This window comes from Coturnix japonica, unplaced genomic scaffold (genome assembly GCF_054131305.1).
Source record: "Coturnix japonica strain WE unplaced genomic scaffold, WE-NBRP24 Scf048, whole genome shotgun sequence".
Taxonomy (NCBI): domain Eukaryota; kingdom Metazoa; phylum Chordata; class Aves; order Galliformes; family Phasianidae; genus Coturnix; species Coturnix japonica.
In genome coordinates, this window is record NW_028188951.1 from 586,931 (window position 1) to 609,712 (window position 22,782).

The window sequence follows — 22,782 nt, forward strand, 5'->3', positions numbered from 1 at the left end:
TGGCACGTAGCCCATATTAATACACCTTCCTTCCCAGCAAGGCTCTTAGTTTATGTTCAGTACCACTAATGATGGTGACCTGGCTCCCAGGCAGTGCAGAGCAGGGCAGAACAAGCTCATGTCTGCCTGCAAAAAAATACATGGAACCTGGCAGTAATTTCTAGCTGGTGATCAGGGCCTGGCTCCGGCTCTCCATGAGTATATTTTGACTTTATGAGACCATTCTCCTTGTTCAGAGACTGCAGTGACTCTTCTGTTTTCAGCTGCCTTTAAGTTGCTTGATTTGTGTATGCAACAGCTTTGCTTATAAAGAGCCAACAGAGAAAGGAAGGGCTGTGAAGCTTTGTTTTTGTTCTTTTTGCTGTCTGATCTTGTCATCAGACAAAGACGCTGTGGATGTACTGAGAGTTAATAAACTGGTTATTTTCATAGTCATGGCAATCTGCTCAGTGTCCCTTGCTTTCAGTTCCTGCTCCTTGCATTCTTTGTTCTCCTGATGGCTGAGGGCGTCCCTTTATCCTGCTGCCCTTTTGCTTGCCTCTCACTCTACTGCTTTTTAAGTGCCCAAAACAGTGAAAAGTAAATAGTTATTTTTTCTCTTCTCTCCTGACTGAGTTCTTCTTTCACGCAGAGAAAATACTGAGTTGGAAAGATAATAGTTATGCCATTTCTCTTCACAGATTGTGATCCCCTTCTTCAGCCTATTGATCAAAGACATTTATTTTTTGAATGAAGGATGTGCTAATCGCCTTCCAAACGGACATGTCAACTTTGAAGTAAGATCTGAAAAATGTTTTTATCTTCTTTTGATAGCACTATCTCAGATTGTTTGCCTGCAATTTCAGTGCAGCCCAACAAAGGCTGGATATGCCAAGAGGGACAATCTCAAGTGAATGCTTGAAGGTGAAACCAATCTCAGGATGTTTTTCTGACAGAAATGATGTATATGTTTCATATAAACAAGGCAAACAGACCCTTCTGATTTGCTTCATGTGGGTTGGCTGCTGGAAATACAACATCAGCAATATGCATGATTATATATATGGCTTGGAGGGGAGGATGACTTTCAGAAAACAAGGAGAAAGGTATTTTCCTTGCAGTTGTAGACAAAGCAGTGTAAAATGCTTTGTCATCCTGTAATTCTGATTAAATTCAATTTTTAAAAAATAAAAAGATGTGGCAAATTAATACATAAATTGATTGCAGTCAGTAGATAAAGACTGGAATACAGAAGCAGAATTACAGGCAGTGCAGAGTCTGTCATGCTGTTGGTGTAAGGATTGGAGTGTATCATCTCTTGCTCTAAGTTTTACACAGAAGGATCCCACAGCCCTGGCACTGGGTGGCTTTGTATCCTTAGTAGATGCAGCTCTGTGCTGGGGAGGATGGTTTTACATTCGTGCAGCTTGTTGCTAGTGGCTGTGTGCAGGCACTCACGTTCTTACATTGTGCCATGCACTGCGTTCTTGCATTCTGATGGGGGTAGAAATGAAGTGCTTTTGAAAGAGCTGCCCCACGTCAGTGAGAAAACAGTTCTTTGGTTCTCAGACTATTTGTAAATCATCTCTTCTGCATCCTTTTGGTCAGTTGCATTACATTTGCCTTTCTGCTGGGGCCACTGCGAGATGGTGAGGTAAGGTAGAGCCTGGCATCCCCTCAAGTTATATGGAACATTTTTTGCCATGTGTGTTTACTGTTAAAAGACCTAAAGAGCTGTGAGGGGTTGGAGTCATTCCACCTTATGTAGCATGCCTAATTCCAGTCCCCCAAAGTTTACACCCTGTGTTCTTGAGTATAACCCATAGTTTTGTTCATGGATATTTCACTTAAATACAGAGACTACTTGCAAGAAGGAATGGAGCATACCTTTCCTCCTTCTTTTCCCAGCAAACGAGCAGTGAAAATCCACCCATCTAAAAGATCCAAGACTCCTTTCTTGTAATGTCCTCGTGGTCAAGGACCCTACATCCTGATCTGCTGCTTGGATGTGGTTGTTTAAGTGAGACAATGGAACTGTAACTGAATGGAATGGGTTTGTGCTTACAGAAATTCCTGGAACTGGCTAAGCAAGTGGGAGAATTTATAACATGGAAGCAAGTGGAATGTCCCTTTGAACAAGATGCTAACATAATCCACTACCTGCACACTGCTCCCATTTTTACTGAAGATGGTAAGACTGTGCAATGTCTAATCACTGAAAATGTCTCTTCATCACTACCAATTAACATCTTGACCCATCTCGCTGACCAGTTCCATTTCCTTCCTTGCTTTCCTGTCACGCAGCTTGTTTATTATCCCCAGACTGTCAGCGTGCTTTTGCAGATAAAGCCTTGTACCTCATGAAGCTGCTGATTACTTTTCACTACTCCATAGCTTGTCCGAAAGGCACTGCTCTCTAGGAAGTTGTCGTGGTAACCCTCTTTTTGCAATCAAGAAGCGAGGCCACAGAACCATGTTGTGGGCTGCTCTGAATGTCAGCTATCCCTTAGCCAAATTCATGCAGTGATTGATGGAGCCAGGACTCATCTCTTCTGCAAACCAACACTGTCACCTATGCAGTGAACACAGCTTGAGGCTGTAGTTGTTCAGCTGACCTTTCAATCTGCTTTCCAGCATAACGAGCTGTGCCATTTCATACTGTTTCGTGTTGGCTGCTTCTTGGTATGCTGTCATGCACAGAAGCTGTCTACAGCTATGTTTCTATAGGCTGCACAGGCATTGGGTTTATTTTTCCTTGATTCTTTAGACAGTTTTCTATACTGATCCAAGTTAATCACACCAGGCAACTTTTCATAGACAACTATGGAGCACTAAATGCTGCCTCAAAGATCCTACCTAAATACTAAGAGAAACAGCTGCCAAAATGGGATAATGAATGTGACTGAAGTAATATGCATTGAAAGGAGACAGCATGGAAGCATTTGTTCTGTATTTAGGCTGTGAAGGGACATGAAGTGAAAGTCAAGTCACAATTGGTGTTTAAAAGTGCAGATTTCAGGCTGGTGACCCAAGAAAGGGTGACCTCAACCCATGAATTGTTGGTGTATTTTCTTTCTCATATCCTCTGCCATGTTCGTACCCTTTGTAGAAACCAGAGCAGGCCTCCCCTGCTACCCAGGGGGGTGAGCAGAATCACCCTGAGTAAAAGACAGGAGAATGTATTAGACAGATGCTGCTCTGGTATGTGATGTACAGATGTCTGTAGGTCCTTCACAGTGTGTAGGAGCAGTGCCCAACAGTTTCATATTAAAATGGGCTTGAATTATAGCACAGACTTCAATACTGAGATGGTTCCAGTATTAAAGAATTAAGCATCACTAAACAGTCAAACGAGGTCAAACGAGTCAAACATGCAAGTTACAGCCCACTTTATTTGATTGTATTTTTTAAACAGTGAGACATCAGTGCACCAGCAGCTTGTGTAAAGGAAGCTGTACAGCCCAGGTTCATGTTGGTACCATAAAATTCACCCTCGTGGCAAAGTTTTGCAGAATAGAAGACCTGTTTATTTGCTTCTGCTGTGTTCTGTCTCTGGTTTCTGTAACTCATTCTTATCTTGAGGCTGTTTTGTATTCATTTAAGATACCATGCCCCCCTTAGGCCTTAAAGAGATTGAGGAAGATTAAGTGTTGTTAAGCGATGGGAATAGTCTTAAATGTAAAAAGTTTACTTGCTACAATATCAACTCTCTCATTTTTTAATGGAGGTCATTTAACTGTTTGACATTATTGTAAGCAGGTCATGCCAACATATTTTAACTCTGGGCTCCTGTTCCATCAAAACTAACCTAAGAGATTTCCAAAGATAGAAATGTGAGCTAAGCAGCAGCGTCCTGCTGATTGCCAGCAGTGTGCTGAGCCACAAACTTATAACAAGCTGTCCTTACTTTGTGTTACAGGATAGGGTTTACGTGAACACAGAGACACGGGGATTTACTACTCCTGTTGAAATAACGCATCTTTTTTTACCTTTTCCAGGTTTATATCTGGCTTCTTATGAAAGTGAAAGTCCAGAAAACCAGACAGAAAAAGACAGATGGAAATCCTTAAGGTAACCATTCATTTTATCAACTCAATTCTAAAAGTTCTTCCAAAATGCTGCATTGATAGGCAGAGCCTGTAAAGTGCTGGCATTAGAAGGGTGACCTCTGATGGAGGTCTTTTCCATTTATGACTAATTTACAGAGCTGGAGCTGCACTGATAAAAGCTAATCTTAATCTGAGATTATCCACCATTTAAAGGACATCATTCTCCACTTGTGCGTTTCTGCAGTGCTGTAGCCATGCAGTAGAGGTCTCCGAGTTTAATGGAATCCTCTTACAGTCTGTGTCTCTTAGAAGAGATGTAACGTGGTTTGGTGTAAATGAGAATCTGAAGGCAGTGATGTAAAAGCAAAAGGAAACAAAACACAACGCGCTTCATAATGACCACTTATTCATTGTGTTTCAAATTCACAGATCCACTATTTTAGGTAAGACTTGAAGATGAAGAGATTCCTGCAGTAGGTCAAGGAAAAGAAATCCGCAAACATTTTGCACTACTGATTCCAAAGATGCCTGTTTGGGATTTAGACAAATTCTTTTGAGGTTTTTTTGTTGGCCTTTTTTTTTTTTTCTTCTTCTTTTACTTTTCCTTTTTCTTTTTTATTCTTTTTGGCTGCCTAACGTGATGGATGAACTGGATTCATCCGCCGAAATCAGAACTGTGCACAAGGACGCTTTTTTAACTCTGAGACAGAGAGTAAGGACAAACATTGATTTGTGGCTGTGCCCAAACTGCGTCAGGATCGCTGGAACTTTTGCATCTGAAGGAGAATAGAAGAAAATCAGGAGCATGGAGAACCACGGTACTGCAAGAGAGAATGGGAAAGTGTAAAAAAAGCAAAGAAAAAATAGGCATAAATATTTCAGAAGCAGGTGCTTCAGACAGCAGCTCCTCAAACCCTCTGGGGATTATAAAACTGAATCAGACACAGCAGCAATCTGGTTAATTGCTGAATGAAGAAAGAAGAACTTACTCTAACGTTAGCAGTCCCCCGGCCTTGTTGAACAAAGCACTGACTGCAACTGGTATAAGCTTCCAGTGGATGAAGAGGACATCACTCGCTCATAGATTCCCATGTATGTCACACACAGATCATGTCAGCGTGGGAGAGCTGTGCAAACCCCGTGACTTTTTACAGAGAACAATCCTAAGTATGACTATTGCTTAGTTACTATTCCTGCCACTGCTGTTGTTTTTCTTACTGTGAATGTTGGCAGATCTGAGGAGGTTGTAGAGTGTATATGGTATTCCTTAAGGACCCCCTACACCCAACACTTAAAGCTGAACTGAAGGAGATGGACTCAGTTTACCTCTATTTAATGTGTGTAGCCTATTCCCTAATTTTGTTCCTGCTGATGTGCATCCTTTAGAGGGCTTTATCACACTTAAAGGATACCGCATTATTATACAGTATTATACAGTACTGTTTATTTTGCAATGTGATGCTAAGAGGATAGGAAGGAAGAAGTAATCGCTCTGTGAGAGAAAGGGTAATTGCTTTAAAAAGACGAAGGGTTTCAGACTAGAATTAATGCACTCAAGTACAAAATCCGTCATTCATTAGCAGATAACCACTTTCTTCCTCTTTAGTTTTTAGGTTCTAAACAGTGTCTACCACTTCCTTATAGGTAATAACAAGCAGGGACGTCTTCTTTTTAAACTCGTACAGTGATCATGGTGCTACTTTAACATATAGAAGAAGTGATAATGATAATGAGGATGTTAGAGTGAAAAGCCAGAACAGTTTGTGTGTGGAAGGAGTGTATGTATGTGGAAGGGCTGTTCCCACTTGCCCCCAAGCCCCTGAAAACCTCAAAAAGCTTAGTTGAAACCTAAATGCCATGTGATACTTTGCTTTATTACTGACTTGATGCTGACCTTTCAGATGTTCCGCTCTGCCTATAATAGCAGGGCATAAAACTTTCTTTGAAATCATTAACTGCTTTATTTCAGTTTAGAGTGATTCCAAATGGCCGTAGGGTTTGGAAAACTGAAGTTAATCATAAAATCTGGTTATACTGGTCTGCACGTTTAGACAGAAAGCTGAAACTGCTCCTGCCCACTGCCAGGCCTCACAAAGGTTGTCCATGCCTGAGTGAGGTGTTGAAATCTGAGGCACTGGTGAGGTGGTATTTGAGGGCAGCCCAGGCAGCTGAGCTGATCTTGAGAGCAGTGGCCGGAGACATGCTCTGTGTCATATGCTAGAGCTTGATATCTCCTGTGCAGTTCTTAGGTTGGGTTTTGATCTGTGGAAACCTGTGCAATCTGGATCATGGCCACATGGCATCCAGTCTTGCAGCTGGTTGAGATGAGCCGTCAAGGTGAGCAGGGCAGCTACTTGCATACACAGGGATATGATGCAGAGCACTGACTCTCCTCTCCATTTACCTACCAGCACACAAGTTCAAGCAGGGAGAACATAAAAATGTCATGTCTGTATTCGGGCTCTGTATGGAAGAACTAAGTGTGAGGATGGGATGGTGTCCTTCCAGCCAGGGAGCAGTTATCCCGGTGATGCTGTTGATATACTCTGTTAATGTTCGTACATGAGCTGAGAGCTGTACAGGGAAACATGCACACATAGCCATTGCTTCCAGCAGAACCATTTCCAAAATGATGCCATTAAAAAAATTGTTTTATTCCAACCAAATCCAGAGCAATAACCATAAACGTATCCATAAACAACGGTAATGCTTACATGTGTTTGCTAAATGGTCTTCTTTGGGTTGTTTTGTTTTGTCTGCATCTTTTTAATAGACACAGCACGACTTCATGGTAGGATGGGTTTTTTAGTTGTCTGAGACCCACTATGGGTAGGTGGGCCCCCAAAACTGCTTTTTAAAGTGCAAATGCTCATTTTCCAATGGTCACTAGAAGCCTGTGCAGCTGAGATGATAACACCCAAAGATGAATCCAATGTTCATTTCAAGGATATTTTACATCCTTGGGTAATTTCCGTGAATTCAGGCAATTCTGTAAGTATGAGTTAAAATTCTGTCTCATAGCATTTATCACCGCTGCAAATGAATTCACATTCACAGTCCAGAATTTTCAAGCCCTGGCACTTAAAACGGAAGCATTGAAGTTAGATTTAGGGAGGTATTAAGGGCTTAGTGGGACTTTCAGAAGCACCAGATCATCTTTAAGCCTCTATATAATCCCACATTTAAAAAGGTTTTTTTTTCAAAGGTGCTGAACATCCTCATCTCTCGGTGGATACTGAAGCAATTAATGCTTCATAGAAGTGCATGGCAGATTGATGCCAGTGCACAGAGCAGTATATGATCTCCAGAAATGCTGCTTGCACCTTGCAGTATATCTGTAAGGCATGTAGTCATTAAACTAACATGAAGACAAATTACAGCTATGGCATGGCTTTCCACCACTGTTTTTTGGTGAATTTGCCTCCCTGATAACTGTGTGGGCTAATGCAGCACAGGGAACAGCAAATCTAGAGCTGGAGGTCTTAGTGGGACTTTCAGGATCATCTTAGGGTGCATTAACACCTTAAGCCAGCGAGATGATACAGTCTTTCAGAAGCATTAATTTTGCTTCTGCCTATACAGCAATATTTTAAAAGGCCTACATTTAATAAATCACTTCTGCTGCTCCTCCTGTGCAATCCAAGCAGCAGTACAAGTCCTGGTTTTTTTGACAGTGCCATTCTGCAACATAGGGCAAGATCCAAAGCCCATCAAAGAACAAGCTGTGTGCCTTCAGCTTGTGCTGAAGTCAGCAGAGGAACTTGCTCAGTGCCTTCCAAAAGACAGTTAATCATAGTCTTGCCCTCCATTTCACATCAGTGTCAATCACATCACCTCAATAAAGGTAAATAGATACTTAAACATAGATCTCCTGGCCATGACTGAATTTGGAAGGTAGAAAACTTGTGGGGTCTCAAGGAGAAGAACCCCCCACACCAGGGTGCACTTGCACAGCACATCATTATCCCTCTGCTAGGCAGGTGGTAGTTCTGCTGTACAGCTGGTGGGAGCTCCCCACGTAGGTAGAGAAGGTCTGGAAACAAACTGTGATCTCAGCAGTGCTGGGATCAACAAGCTGCAGACACAGCTGCTAAGGCACTTCAAATGAGAATCCTTTTTTTACCTCAGCTTGGAAATACGTTATGATGTGGTCAGTATTGGTAAGATAATCACCCACTTCCAAATCAAGCCAGCCCATTACTGACACCTTGGTTAGTTTGTCATGTTTTATTGCAATAGTTTATGCACCTTTTCTTAAAGCACACAAGCACTGGTTTGCACGATGGTAAATCCAGCTTAGAATAGCGTTCAGGTTACTGAATACGTAGTTGGAATCATCAAAAAGAAAATGTGTTGGTAGAAAAGATACTGTGATGCAAATCGGTCTAAAAATGTGATGCAGTTAACAGTATCTGGCCCAATAATGACTGTGTTATGGGAGAGACCAAACTCAAGCTCAGTGATGTATCAAGGGAAAAACTCCAATCGATTTTGATGGGTTTTGGAGCAGTTCTGCAACTATAACTGTAGCACTACTCAAGGTTATTCGTAGGGATTACATTCCTTTGGCAATTTAAATAGTCCTTGGCCTTTTGTTAGAGGCAGTTGTAACTCTCAGATGGGCAGGTGCACTTAATAGGGTGAAAATCCAGCCTTGGCCAAAGTCTTCTCTGACGTTGCTGAAGTTTCAGAAGCAAATTCAAGGACTGAATTTGAGCCAGAGAATTAATTCACATCTGAGAGCAGAATTTGGCCTTCTGGCTTTGAAACCTTTTTGCTTTTTAAAGCGGTAGAATTCAGCCTTACTGTCTCAGGAGTGTATTTTATCAGAAATTAAAACCCCTTTGATTGTAAACTGAGTATTTCCATTGTTACACCTGCAGAATAGGACTGGGTAGAGGTGAGGAAGCATGACAAAGCTCCCTGCTCCTTTCTCAAAGGCTCAACTGTGAGCCAAAAGCTTTCTCTTCTCTTTTGTTATCCATTAGGTGAAATTACCTCAGTATTTGGTGCAGGGAATTACTGAATTGTGTCTGGGAAACAGCACTGACATATCTGGTATCTATACAGTGCATACACTGATGGGGGTGCAGCAGTGATAGAAGTTCTGTCATGCAAATTCCTGTCCAAACCCTGAGGTTTGTGAAGATCCTTTGGAGGACTGGAAACAGAGAATTTGTTCCGTCATTGACAGAGATTTTGAGATCCAAGCAGCAGGTAAAATAAGTACTACAAAATTATGAGTAACACCTTGATGGTTGTTAACTTTTGTATTTCACATCATGGCAGCAGGGTGGAAAAAGATAACTGTGCAAGTGCTATTCCTATTAATGTCAATGGCAGCTGGGCAGGCCAAGGCAGGAGGGAATACAGTGACACACAGTGATGCATGCAGCAAGCTGTAGCAATACCTTTACATCAATACTGGTTATGTTGGAAAGGAAGCACACTGCCTTGGAGTGCCCCTTTCTCTGCAGTCACCAGGAGCTGCTCTGTAGTCCCTGAGCAGAGCAGGGGTGGCAACAAATAAGTTACCATTTTTTTTCCAGTGGAACAGATTTGGGGGCGGATCTGTTTTGTATTTATTTCTTTTACAGTTCTTTTTGCATATTTCCAGATATGCAAAAAATATCAGCTGCGCTGTCAGTGCGCACAGGAGGCATCACATTCTGCATTTTTATACTATGCAAGATGTATATTAGAAGTTAATAGCTTGTACGGGTGGCATTTCATACCCTCTGCGGAGGTGCAAGACACAGAAACTCAGGCTATAACCTCGATTTAAAGCTAAGTATGGATAACTTGTCTAGATCCCTTGCCTTGCGCTGTGGCCCAGCTCAGACTGTAATGCTGTACATTCAGAGTGGCTTGAACTGCCATCTCTCCCCTTGATGCCTTTCCCTCCACAGAATTTTGCTCTATAAACAGCTCTTGCAGAATGCCATGGGAATATTTTTCTGGTTCTCTGCCATATGTGGGCTCCACACTCACATACCAGAGCTGTCACTTTAAGAGTCCCTTCTCCCTTCCTTCCTGGCACCAGAAGTACCAGCCCAGACTAGAACTGCAGTGCAGCATTGCTCCCAGGCCTTCCTGAAAGCAGAAGGCTTCAAGTTCAGAACTCACATGTCTTGTAAGTTAAATACCTGTACAGTAAACTTCATTCTGAAATGTGCACAGCCTATTTAATGGAACTGTGACCAGAAAATCCCAGAACCCAGCTACCTTTTAGAGAAATGCAACTTCCTCAGTGAGCTGTAACTGGTCAGTATTGCATCATTGCTTTCATTATTTAAGCATTTACAGTCCCCATCTTTTGGGGACAGCTAAGTGTGTGATTGTTTCCTGATGTTTGGCATATGAGTACACAGAGTCCAGCAAATGGGGGCTACAGTCTAGACAGCTGACATGAGATGTATTTTCATAACAGCCCAAGCTGGATTAGTGCTTATAGCATGTCCTCACCTTGAAGAAGGAACTGTTCCAGTAAAATCCTCCAAACTCTCAGAGCTTTGTGAAAGATACCAACTATTAGATGTGTTCTGAGGTAGGATTCTGACAAACGGGCAAGTACTTCCCTTAGGAGTCGGCCTGTGAAATGAAATAAAACTGCCAGTATGAGACACAGATGGGAAATAAATTAGCCTCTGGGTTTTGGAGCTCTTCACTTTTAGCAAGTCTTCATCAGTATGTGAAGGTGAGAAATCAGAATCACGGAATTACAAATCAAATTGTAGTTTGGGGTTGTTTTTTCCCCCACTTTTAGCAAGCCCTGTGAAATGTGTCAGAACCAGCTATCTTAAACCTGTACCCTAAGAGCACATTACTCCAAACATACATTCACAGTCCTAAAAACGAGTAAGCAGAATTGTCCTTATGGCCAGACGGAGGAAGTGAGAGATGTGTCTGCGATCACCTGGAAAACACGTGCTTTCAAAAAGTGACCCCACATTGTTTGCAACTTTTACATTCCAGCTATTCTAATTCCTTGTTACTACTGTGCTTGGGAAAAAAAATATGGAAATAAATTAGTTTTTAAGGAAGAATAAGCTAGGATATAAAGGAACTATGGATTAAAAGACTGGTAGGTACTGATTGCGTGATGAATAGGAACGAGGGGCTGTGTTTTTTCCATAGTTTTTTTTTTTAAAATAAAGCTATTTCATTTGCAGGCCGAACTGAATTCCCTTTACCCTCCACAATACACAAACCATGTAGGTTTATTGGAAGCCCTCAAAGCAACGACCAACACTTTATCAGCTGCACAGGCAGAGAACAGTAAGGTTACTTGAAAGTGGCTGTTATGATTTGGTGACTGTACATAGATATTGCAAAATGTTAATGGTAAAATGCATCCTGTACCCCCATAAACACTGCAAGAATAGCATGGTCATTGTTATGCTTTATAGCTGTTGTGGAAGATGTCTTAACCCGCGTTCATGATGATAGTGCCAATCCTACTCCCATGCCTTTTTATACAGTTGTGGTAAGATTGTTATGAAATCCTTTTGTCAGTCATGTTCAAGCTAACTTACCTGTGTATAGAATTTATATATTAAAACCCCCCTAATTTATACTGTGTTTTAACAGTTTGCCTGAACTGTCTCTGGTTTCTAAATTTTGTAATGTGAGTGTCGAATAAGAAGAATAAAAACAACTGGCCCAGCTGTATGCATTTTGTTTTTGTTTTGTTATTTCAAGTAAAGTTTTCAATGCCTCTGAACTACAGAACGAGCTGAAAAGAAATGGGCTGCTCTGAAACACCAAAAAACATAAAGATACTCCTGACTCAACGCTGCAGCTCATGAATATACAGATAAGTGTGAAAGTACCTGTGCTGTCTGCTATTCCTTGCTTCCACTGCACTGCTTCTCTCTTCATACTCAGACACTTGGAAGACTGCATTGTGCTGTACACTGCAAGGAAAAGAGACAAATTCTATTGTTTCCCACTATAATGTGTTTTTCCAAATAGGAGTCGAGGGCTCAAAATACCACAATGATCATTGTAGCCTGGCCTGAACGTTTTCAGCCTGTTCCTATAAAGCTCTGTGTTACAACTGATGTTTAAACATGTTCTTTTCATTATTGGTATTGCAGTAGTTGGAGAGCTTCTACTGAGGACCCATTTCAGTATGTACAGTAAGACACATCCATGCTTCAAGGAGCTTAACATTGTTTTAAAGAAAGAGATTTAGCGGTGGAGTTTCCTTGACAAAGCATTACACTGCTCCTGTGGGTTGCTTTTGGTTCTGTCTGGCTGTGTAAGCAGCACCACTGACTGCAAAGCCTGCAGAAATGAAGGGTGCACCCCTTGCTCAGCCCAGTGCTCTCACAGTGGCACAGCTCTTGCCAAGTGCAACTAACTCTGGCTGGGCTTCCTCCAAGCTGGAGCTTATTCAGGCTTCCCAGTGTCAACCCCTGAACCTTTATCAGGTTAAAGCCTTTCAGTCCTCAGAAGACTCAATTAGGCCACAAGCAGAAAGAGAGAAAAGCTGAAGTTTCAGCAGCGCCTGTGAGCCTTGCAATAAAAGGGAACAGATCGGGTCAGCTCAGCCCAGGGTTGACCCCAGAAGTTAAAACCAGAGTACACATAGGAGAGCAAACATCTTGGCTTGTCTGCCAGTCACTGAGGGCACAGCATTCTGATTGCCCTTTACAGACTCACACAGTGTATGGATGTAACCAAACAATGAGACAACTAAATGAGATTTACATCTCCTGAATGGCATCTGTGAGGATGGATCACCTATTGCTGGAAGGTTCTTGAGAAAGGAACCAATACCAGATTGCATTTTGAGGGCGATGTTGTGAATGTAGCTTTTCAGGCACGCACAGATGGGTCCCACCGGGGTAATTACACCGCAGTCATGTCTGCTGTTGAACAGAACAAAGTAAAGTGTGGTTCCATTGTGTGTTACTCTCTCAAGTTGTGCACACATTTGGTGTTGTACGAGCTAATTAAACAAGGATATATCTCAAATAAACTAAAGGAAATGCCACATGAATTGGCAACAGAAGGAGCTTGAAATGCATTCAAAAGAATTTCCCTCCCATTTTCATCACGATTTAGTTCCTCTAATTTGCTTTTTCATTGTTAGATCATTGGTATTTTTGGAACGGCCATTTCTAGAGGTGCTGTCACTCTCTTTGCACTACATCACTTGATCCTGGCCAGGGAACTTCTGCTTTTATCCTCCTCCACCACCTGAATTCCAGCACCCTGATGTCTCTCATCTGCCTGGTCTCCACTGCCACCTCCTGAACAGGAAGGAAAAAGAACTGCTCTCAATATGGCATTCCTTTGCAACGCATACAGAGGTATCTCTGAACACACTGTGCTCTGTTCGGCACCAAGACAGCCACATTTGGCAGTCTGCTTTTTGCATACAGGCTGATTCTGTAAAGCCTGTTGTAAAGCTTTTACTTCAAGGCGATATTTCATTCACTTACATTACGTGAGTCTGATATCCATAACAGCAAGTATGACATCTATATATGTCATATATATGGAGAATATATATATATTCTCCAAAACGACTGCAAATGAAAAGCGAACTAGTTCCTCACTTCTGACTGATTTATTCCTCTTATGGAAAACAGCAAATATTACTAGCTTCCACCTGCTGCATTTTCACATAGAATAACACTTATTTCTGCCCCCTTTTTTTCAGTCTGAAGACCCTTCTTGCTACCAAGATGATGAAATTCCTCCTGCTTTAAGGAGGAATTTCTTTAATTGGTTTTGGAATTTGGAATTGCTTTAAGTTGGTTTTGATACGTTCTATATCTTTTTGTTCCTGTTAATAGAGCTCTGTCTATATCTCAGCCCGGTTCTGAGGTAAATTGGCTGCTGGCACAACAAGGCGCCCCGCCCTCCGCTGTGCTGTGCGTGTGACGTCAGCACGCAGCGCTTCCGCGGTGGAGGAGCAGTTCTGCCTTTGGTTGCCGCCGCCATTTTGTTGGTTGCGCTCAGGGCGGACGCGAGGCTCGCTCGGCTTTTTTTTCTCAGTTGTAAGTGACGGGGGCGGCCCCTTTCTTCGGGTTCTGCTTTTTCTTTATTTTTTTCCCCTCTCTTTTCTGTTTCTAGGGAGGCTGAAGCGGTGGGGAGGCTGCACCGCCGCAGGGCCGGGGGTGTGTGTGGGGAGCAGCGTGAGGGGGGGCGGTGCGGTGTGAGGGGCCCAACAGCTCAACTGTGGGGTTTTCTATATTGCGGAGCGGGGGAATCGGCTCTCGGCCTTTGGAGCACGGAGGGCGGCGGAGCTGAGCCCGTTCTCCCCGCTTGGCTGCGGGGTGGGGGCCGCCTGTGGGGCCCGGAGCTCGGCTGGGCGGACTTCGGCCTCTCCGTCCTGGAGGAATGGGGCCGTGACCTCCCGGTGCGAGTCCGTGCCAAGTTGGAGGTGGGGGGAGGACGGTGATGCAGTGCTGTGTGCGCTGTGTGCGCTGTGCTGCCGGGTGAGGCCTGCACGGCCACGAGCGGCGGAACGGGGCTGAGGGCGGCCCGTGGGATGCGTTGGGGCCTCGCGCTGTATAGGAACGCGTATGTTCGTGTCAGCTGTCAGTGTTACATAAGGGCTTCGGGGCGTAAATTTAGAGAGTCCATAATAGCGCAAAAAAAAACAACCCAAAAAAATCACCTTAAGGTGGATCCAGCAGTGAGATGGATTGGGCCTTGCACGGGTCCCCAACAGTATCCAACTATTACTTGCTCGTTATGTACTCATTAGCATTTACTCGGTTCCCTTCAGGACAGAACACGCAGTTTCTGCCTTCATTGACTCTGTGGACCGGAGTTAATCAGCAGTTTGTCCTCAGCAAAGCTTGTTCTCGAGGTTTCTGTGGGAAGTGCCCATTCTCTCTCTGCGGGGCTCTTTTGTGGGCATTTTATTTTATATTTGGCCCTTTTATTGAGCCTTACTGCAGGCTGACAAATGGGAGGGAGGAAAACCCTCAGCTCACCTGTGAGAGAGTCGGTTGGGAGAGCAGAATGCTTCCCACCTCAAAAACAGAGGAATTGCAACCTGAGGGTGCCTCACAGTTCGAGGTATATAGATTATACATAGAGAAAAATGGCTGTAGAGTTGGGTAAGAAAATAAGAAACAAAAGCACTGACAAATCTTACTTCTGTCTTGACCCTTCAGGTATATTTATTGGTAGATTAATACGTTTGTTTCTTACTACCTCAGATTTTTAGGAGACCCCAATCTGATTCAGATGGTTCAGTCACTTATTTTTGCAGTATTTAAAACATTACCATTAAACAAGTGATTTAACTGGCAGCCTGTCAGATATGTTAATGCCATAGCAGCCTTCTTTTGCAGCAGCAGGTTGCCATGTAGAGCTTCTATAAATTCCCTTCTTTCTGCCTCCAGTTGGTGTAGAGGCAACCAGTTTTTGCTAATGACAGGTTTGCACAGTGAAATGCCTTTATTTTTTAATGTTATGGTTATTTCTAAACTATTCTTGCTGTCACTCAGTACTGTGGAAATACTTCTTTCATTGTATTCTGAAGAACAAACTATATGAGCTTATTTTTGCTAAAGGAGATGAAATGTGTTCGATCTGATGGACTCTTAATTCTACAGCTGTGCTTTGCTTTCTTTTTCAGTTGTGCATGTACCTGTTTGAACACCGAATTCCTGCATATAACGTCCAGGAGCGGAAGTTGGTGGGTTTTGTCTTTGGCAAGTCAGCTGTATTGTAGAGCACCTGCACTTTGGGTGCTGGCAGGGTTAAAAACCATGGCTTGGCTCACGGTACCTCAGTTAGGTTAATTTATTGACACTTAAAAATAACAACAGTGATTTGTACAGAGGTTTGTGGGATGTGTTTGAGTCCAGCTGGACATACGTGGCTTTCATGTAGTGACTTATGAAGCAGTCAGTGGTATGAAGAGCTAAATGTGCAGTTTGTCAGAGTATTTGAAGGTGAAGGTCTCTCCAGGAGGAGTCTCTTGAAGGAAATGATTCTCTTTAGTCACCTGAGAGTTTATTTTAAACACGCTCTAATAACATGTTTGAAGCTATTAAGCAAAGATGAGTTGGCCCATTTCGCCTTGATTTGTGTTTCGTAACAGTGTTAGGATGGGAAAACGATGTCTGCTCACCTAAATAACTTGAGGGAGAAGCTGAGGAAGAACTCAGGAATTGGTTTTCCAGTTCCATTGTTTGATCAAACTGCAGGAATGGGCTCCCAGCTCCAAATATCATTGTAACACTTTTATCTTCTGTGTGTTTCTGTTGTGTGTTGTTCGTTTGGTTTGTGTTTTTTGTTTGTTTTTGGTGTGTTTTTCAGGAGCAGATGCGTCACTCAAAGCAAAGCCACTGCCCCGAGTGGGATGACAGGAGGAGCTGGGATCAGAGGAAGCACAGCAGCAGCCGGAAACGCAGGAAACGGTCCCACAGCAGTGGACAGGAGAGCAAGCACTATAAACCAAATCATGTTTCAGAAAGGTATAAGACTGAATTGAGTAGTGCTAATGTTTCTTATTGTATCTAGGATAAATATGTGTTCAGAATAAGAGTTTCTAGATGTGAAGAGCTGGTAGTTCCTTAAGGTTCGACTCAAGACAAGCTTAAGAGTTCGTACATAGTATTTAAATCATTTAATGGGAGTTCTTTAATGAAAGCAGTGAGCGTTACTAGTTTGGTTCACTATTGCCAGTTAAACATGCAGTATTAAGTTTCAAGTGAAAAGTGTGTCTGTTGGTTTACTTTTAATGTGAACAAAAGGAGGGGAAGAGGTGGTTTGTTTCGTGAATGGTAAGTATGAGTTAGGTTTCACTTATTAACATGGAGGTGATTTGCTTTTTCTCCCACACGGTTTTCCCTGGAAGGATTTGTTTTTCTGTTTTTCCTTTGAGAAGATCCCATGGAATTCCTTAAGAGCTCACAGTCATACTTGTGAAATGCTGGCAGGGGAATGTGTGCAGCAGCGTGGGGCTCCTTGCCTCTGCGGCTTTAAGGCTGTTTGGCTTTTGTTTCTTTCTGGGCAGAAGATTCTTGATCCAGATACTTAAGTATTCAGTGTAGAAGGTAGAGCACTAAGGAACAATGCTGCTTATCTTAGGATCTCCAGGTTCTGTTTTTCCTTTTCAGTACTTGGAGCTCTGAAAGAGCAGAAGGGGGTTATTGTTTCAGCACGAGGATTTTATCCTGTGACTTTGGAGATTGTAACTTGAGTTGTTTGGTGCATTTCAGAAAGTGTCTCTCCTTTTTGAGGCCAAATTTCTTTCTTTCTATGCAAACTGTCGACTGATGATGTATTTACTGTTCATGTGGATGGCTACTGTGTATTTGAGACTGACAATGTCATTAGTTCCTAATAAAGTAACGTGAAAAGCTCCACTTCTTTTGAGGAGGGAGTTAATTAGAAAAGTTCTTTGTAAAGAAAGATACTGTGTAACTCAGTTCAATCACTTATCTTGTTGGAACCGCAAGTTTTTGAAGTGGAGAACATTCACTTAAAATATATTTTCAGTCATTATTTGGACGATAGAGCCATAAATGAAAGAGACCATCATGACCGGAGATATGTTGAGGAGTACAGAAATGACTTCTGTGAAGTATATGACCACAGGCATTATCACAGAGACTATGAAAAGAGTCACCATCATCACTATAGCAAATCCTCTGGTCGGAGCAGGAAAAGTAGTCATAAAAGGAAGCATAAGAGGCATCATTGCTCCAGTCACCAATCACATTCGGTATGAGTAATTTTTAACTTTATTATTAATGAATTAGTGGCAATAGACTTCTTAAATGACTGCTAGAACTTCAATTCCTGATCACAGTACTTTGGGGAGCTATTTTATTACTGAAGGATTTGTAGCTGAATCCATTTGCAAGGATATGAGTATGTTGTTAGTTGTGAGTTTTGGATGGGGATGTTGGGGGGGCCAGCAGTAGCTGCACACTGGGTATGAAGGTACCAGGTAGCCACAGCACTGGGATTATCTTGAGAAATGTTACCTTGAAAATGAAGGCATGTAACTATACTGTCGTACAGTGCAGTCAACCCTTTAGTCTTGCAGCATAGTGAACTGTCTTGTTTTTAGGCAGACTGTGAGATGCCATCCAGCTTATTATTACAAGTAATTGAAATAAAATGCCTTTTAAAAGTAAACCTGATTGGGAGTATGAAACATGCATGTCTGGTAAATTGATGAGAAGAAGCTGCACGATTCTGCGCCTTATCTCAGGAAACTTTACTAAGTTGTGTGCCTGGCCAATGGCAGCTAATATCTCACTGAAGATATAATAAACCTGCTACTTGCCTTCATAGAAGGCGGCACACTGTGAATTTCCCATGACAGGCTCAGTGCCTGCTGGTAAATCATAGCTCCGAGTATTTTATGCCATCTTTCTGCTATAGAAAGAGCAGATTGTAGTAGATTATGCCATGCAGACCGATAGCTTGAAAGTAATTTTTCTTCACTCTTTATCCACAAGGGAAGTAAAATTACTTGATAGTCTTTAATATTTAGATGAGAAGATTTGTACGCTTTAAAAATAAAGACATTTCATCTGACTGTAAGTTTAGCTATTTAAACAAATATTGCTTTTTGCTGTATGATAGAAAATTATTAGTAATAGTGATGTTGCGTACTTAATCTGTTTTCAATTAAGCCACTGTTTGAGAGTCGAAATTGTGTTGTTTTTTTCTGTTGCCTTATCACTTTAAGTATTTATCTGAAAATCTGTTCCTTGCCATGTTTTTCTTCTGTAACATAAACTGTGCCCTGTGAATTTCTGGGGACTGAATTTGAAATTGCTCCTGCCAACTGTTCGTGGCCTGGTGCGTTACTGAATGCTGAATATCTCCCCGCTGAATGAATTGCCTATTCTGCCCTGAATTCACTCTGATATATTGATTGGCTGTGGACGATCTTGGTGCCGTTTCCAGAAGAGTCACCGAAGGAAAAGATCCAGGAGTGTAGAGGATGATGAGGAGGGTCACCTGATCTGTGAAAGTGGAGACGTTCTAAGAGCAAGATGTATAGAACATTTTTCAACACTTTTTTTTAAAAACTTTTCAGCAAAAAGTCTGTTTAGCATAGTATGTCAGAGGAGGGGGGCTGAGGAAATCTTCATTGCTCTTTTTGTTCTGTTTGTTTTTTTCTTTTGTGCTTTTGTTTTTTTGCATATCTTCTTTTCTGTAGAGTTTAAGTACTGTATTCAAAAAGTTGCAAGTAGTAAATGAACTTGAGTTGTGAGATTAGAGCCAGAGATAGGGTGTTGTTTTTTTTTGGCTAACTGTTTTCATGACGCCTGTCCAATAAAATAACACGTTCTGTTGCTGAGATTTAAAGTAATTATGCTATTTGTAATGGCACATTTTAAAATCTACGTTAGTAATGTTCGTTCTTACTGTAGTAGTTACGTAATTCTGACTTTGGTTTGTTCTTTTTAGATGAAATTGTTGCGACTTTAGGAGAAGGCGCTTTTGGGAAAGTGGTGGAGTGCATAGATCATGATATGTAAGTGTCAGCAAGTGCCCCTCATGCTACAGGGTGCTGCTCAGCTCGGAAATTAAAGCTTTTTGTTTCTCCTTTTGCTCTGTGACGGCCCTTGCATGGTATTGACTTTATGTAAGATGGTGTATAAAGAAATACTTTTGTTTCCTTTTTCATTTAGATTTTGAGAATCTGTCCTTAACAGTGAGCTTCCTTTGCCATGTTCTTCTTGAGAAACATCTGCCCTGAGAGGATCTATTTCAAAAATAATCCTTCCTGTGTGTTTGTATATTTCTTTACAGTCTGAGTGCAGTAGTACAAATCACTAATTACTGGAGCCTGAGATCATTTTGTGAAGGCAGAAAGTATTCCTAAGTACAGAGATGGTTTCAAATCATCAGTGAGAGAATAGGACAGAGTGGACTTAGTGTAGCTGTGTTCCTCAGAGTAATATCTTTAGCATTTCGATGTGCTACTGGGAGCACAAAACATTCAGGATACAGACTTAATAAAATGAATTACTGTGATGAAGCCATTGGGAGCACTGAAAAAGAGTGCAACGAGTTATAGAAGCCGCCAAAAAATTGACAGATTCTTGTAGTCGTTTTCTCAGAAGAGATCTCTGCAAGTTTTGGTGTCATCTTCTGGGAGTGTTCCTGATGTTCATTCAGAGTAAATCAGCTGTGTAAGGCTGGGAAGTAGTTACTGTAAGCTCTCATACCCACAGCATAACCAGATCTGTTTCAATTTTATAAAGACAGCCCCCAAGAAGTAATACCTATAGCTTTCCTTTGGAATTTGCTTCAGTCACATTGCCCCGAATCCAGCTTGTAATCATCTGTGGCCTTTGATTTTTGTGTTCATTTGCTTAAAATCAGACTGCCTTGATATGTAGATATTTAATCACCAGTCTTGTTTGTGACATTTCTCTTTATTTTGAAGGAGAGGAATGCATGTAGCAGTTAAAATAGTGAAAAATGTTGGTAGATACCGAGAGGCAGCCCGCTCAGAAATACAGGTGTTGGAACACTTGAACACCATGGATCCCAGCAGCACTTTGTAAGTATGGACATAGAGAACAGTGCTAAGAACTCACCAAAGGAATGAGTTGCTGTGTTCATATTCTGATTTCTCTTTTTATTTTTAAGCCGCTGTGTCCAAATGCTGGAATGGTTTGATCATCACGGCCATGTTTGCATTGTTTTTGAGCTGCTTGGACTTAGCACCTATGATTTCATTAAGGAAAACAGCTTTCTGCCATTTCATATTAATGACATTAGAAATATGGCTTATCAAATCTGCCAGTCTATAAACTGTAAGTGAACCTGATTCCTGTTACCAAATACGTTTGTGTTCTCTCTTTGTTTTGGTAAATTAATCTGTTACTTATGGGATGTTTTTCCTTTGTTTCTTACAGTTTTACATCATAATAAATTAACTCATACAGATTTAAAGCCTGAAAATATTCTGTTTGTGGAGTCTGATTACATAGTGAAGTACAACGCAAAAATGGTGAGTTTGTGCTTTTTCTCTTAATTTTGTCTTTGCCTCAAGTTTCCTTTTTAGCACAATTAGGTTAACTGGGATTCTGAAGGTGGTTTACAATGCTAGTGTAAGGTCTTTTGTCTGAGCACGCTTATAAAATTACTAACTGATAGCACTTGGATTCTCCTGCAGAAGCGAGATGAACGCACCTTAAAGAACACAGACATAAAGGTGGTTGATTTTGGAAGCGCAACTTTCGATGATGAACATCACAGCACGTTGGTGTCCACGAGACATTACAGGGCTCCTGAGGTCATCTTAGGTCAGTGGAAGCTTTCAGACTCCCTGACAGATAACTGCAGTTGGTCCAGGTGTCGTTACTTAATAAACTGGAGGAGCAACTCATGGTTCTCCCAGCTCAGCCATCTCTGACAGATGGTGACTTCTTGAAAGTCTAAAGTAGAAGGAAAATGTCTTGAGACGCATCCCTCCCTCCCCCTACCTAGCAGGGTGTGAGTGGGGAAGGCCAGGGGTCAGCTGGTGCACAAAAACTGGCTGTATTCTTTGTATAATGTAGATGTTAAGAATATATTAATAAGTGAAACAAACTTTGTGTGTTTTGCAGCACTGGGATGGTCGCAACCCTGTGATGTTTGGAGTATTGGCTGTATTCTAATTGAGTATTACCTGGGATTTACAGTGTTTCAGGTATGTACGTAACTTTAGTTAAGTGGAACGTTGTTACAGATTCCTGACTTAGATCTTGTAATGCCATGTTCTTTCAGTTTGAAAGGCATGGCCTTACAGGAGTTGAGTGTTACAGAGATAAGGTCGTGCAAAACAATTGGAATCTAAAGATGCTGCAGTGATACTTTGGCAAACATTGCTTTTCTTTTAACATAGACACATGATAGTAAAGAACACTTGGCAATGATGGAAAGAATCCTGGGGCCTCTGCCAGCTCATATGATCAAGAAATCCAGGTAAGCATATGGCAGGAGTAAGTTGCCTAATATGTTCCTATTGTAAAAGAAACTTTAAAGGTTCCATTCTAATTGTGAGCTTCTGGAAGGTAAGGTAAGACTCGCAGGCTTGTTAGCTGCTAGTCTGTTGTGAGAGATTGTGTCAGCTGTAGCTGAGTGCAGGTGGTTGAGGACAGTGCTGAGAGTGACAGCATCTTGTCCTCGTCCCGCAGGAAGCACTATTTCCACCACAACCAGTTGGACTGGGATGAGCACAGCTCTGCAGGCCGGTACGTCAGGCGGCGCTGCAAGCCTTTAAAGGTAGGAGAGCAGGTTTGGATTTGGATCCCGTGTCAGCATAAAACTGTGGTGCTGTTCTGTTGGATCCACAAACGTGACAGAGCTTTTAAACCATTTGTTGTTTGTTTTCTAGGAGTTCATGCATTGCCAGGACACGGATCACCAGAGCCTGTTTGACCTCGTTCGCAGGATGCTGGAGTACGATCCAGCCAAGAGAATCACCCTCGATGAAGCCCTGCAGCATCCTTTCTTTGACCCACTAAAAAAATAAAGCAATTCAAAGGTCTTCTATGCTTCTCCAAGGAGATTTCCTAGACTGTGTCAGTCAACAAAGGTTGCATGAAACTTTTGTAAACTTTTAAGTTATTTTGTACAGTTAAGTCTGTAAATACTTCTGTTTTGTAAGCTGTCACGTTTCTCTTGTTGAGCAGTTGTAGTCTTGATTATGGACATCAAAGTGAAAAATAAAAGTGATTTTCATTTTTGAAAGCTGTTTTCTCTTTGAAACTTCACCCAGGTGCAGCTATTTATGCAGCTCATTTAATGGCTGAGC

The 22,782-nt window shown here is 41.9% G+C and overlaps 2 protein-coding genes across 13 annotated transcripts in view; both read left to right on the plus strand.

The window, feature by feature from the left end:
• The window catches only part of RASGEF1C (RasGEF domain family member 1C), a 70,813-nt gene extending 59,114 nt beyond the window's left edge, over positions 1-11,699 (plus strand). For 4 of the 5 annotated variants that reach the window (XM_085532072.1, XM_085532071.1, XM_015875615.3 and 1 more), the window contains 4 exons: positions 681-776; positions 2,047-2,170; positions 3,978-4,050; positions 4,458-6,741. In XM_085532072.1, the coding sequence (XP_085388198.1) occupies positions 681-776; positions 2,047-2,170; positions 3,978-4,050; positions 4,458-4,482 (318 nt within the window). In that variant the 3' untranslated portion in view covers positions 4,483-6,741. Of the gene's footprint in view, positions 1-680; positions 777-2,046; positions 2,171-3,977; positions 4,051-4,457 lie in introns of all 5 variants that reach the window. The other variant, XM_015875614.3, reaches the window with a different exon arrangement.
• Positions 11,700-13,974: 2,275 nt separating this feature from the next.
• Positions 13,975-22,718, plus strand: CLK4 (CDC like kinase 4). Of its 8 annotated transcripts, XM_015875618.3 has the most exons (14): positions 13,975-14,041; positions 15,637-15,696; positions 16,323-16,480; positions 17,508-17,733; positions 18,933-19,023; positions 19,440-19,506; positions 20,425-20,541; positions 20,631-20,797; positions 20,900-20,994; positions 21,160-21,289; positions 21,593-21,675; positions 21,871-21,950; positions 22,163-22,250; positions 22,363-22,718. In XM_015875618.3, exons 2-14 carry the CDS (start codon positions 15,643-15,645, stop codon positions 22,498-22,500), a joined length of 1,494 nt encoding a protein of 497 aa, XP_015731104.2. In that variant the 5' UTR covers positions 13,975-14,041; positions 15,637-15,642; the 3' UTR covers positions 22,501-22,718. The 8 variants fall into 8 exon arrangements, with proteins under 8 accessions (XP_015731104.2, XP_085388194.1, XP_015731108.2 ...); XM_085532068.1 differs by lacking the exon at positions 22,163-22,250; XM_015875622.3 differs by lacking the exon at positions 18,933-19,023.
• The last annotated feature ends 64 nt before the right edge of the window (positions 22,719-22,782 follow it).

Coding starts and splice junctions, on each gene's coding strand:
- CLK4 (XM_015875618.3), top strand. CDS start 15,643: ATGTACCTGTTTGAACACCGAATTCCTGCATATAACGTCCAGGAGCGG. Junction 21,290..21,592: donor GGCTCCTGAGGTCATCTTAG/GTCAGTGGAAGC, acceptor TGTGTTTTGCAG/CACTGGGATGGTCGCAACCC. Junction 21,951..22,162: donor CATATGATCAAGAAATCCAG/GTAAGCATATGG, acceptor CTCGTCCCGCAG/GAAGCACTATTTCCACCACA.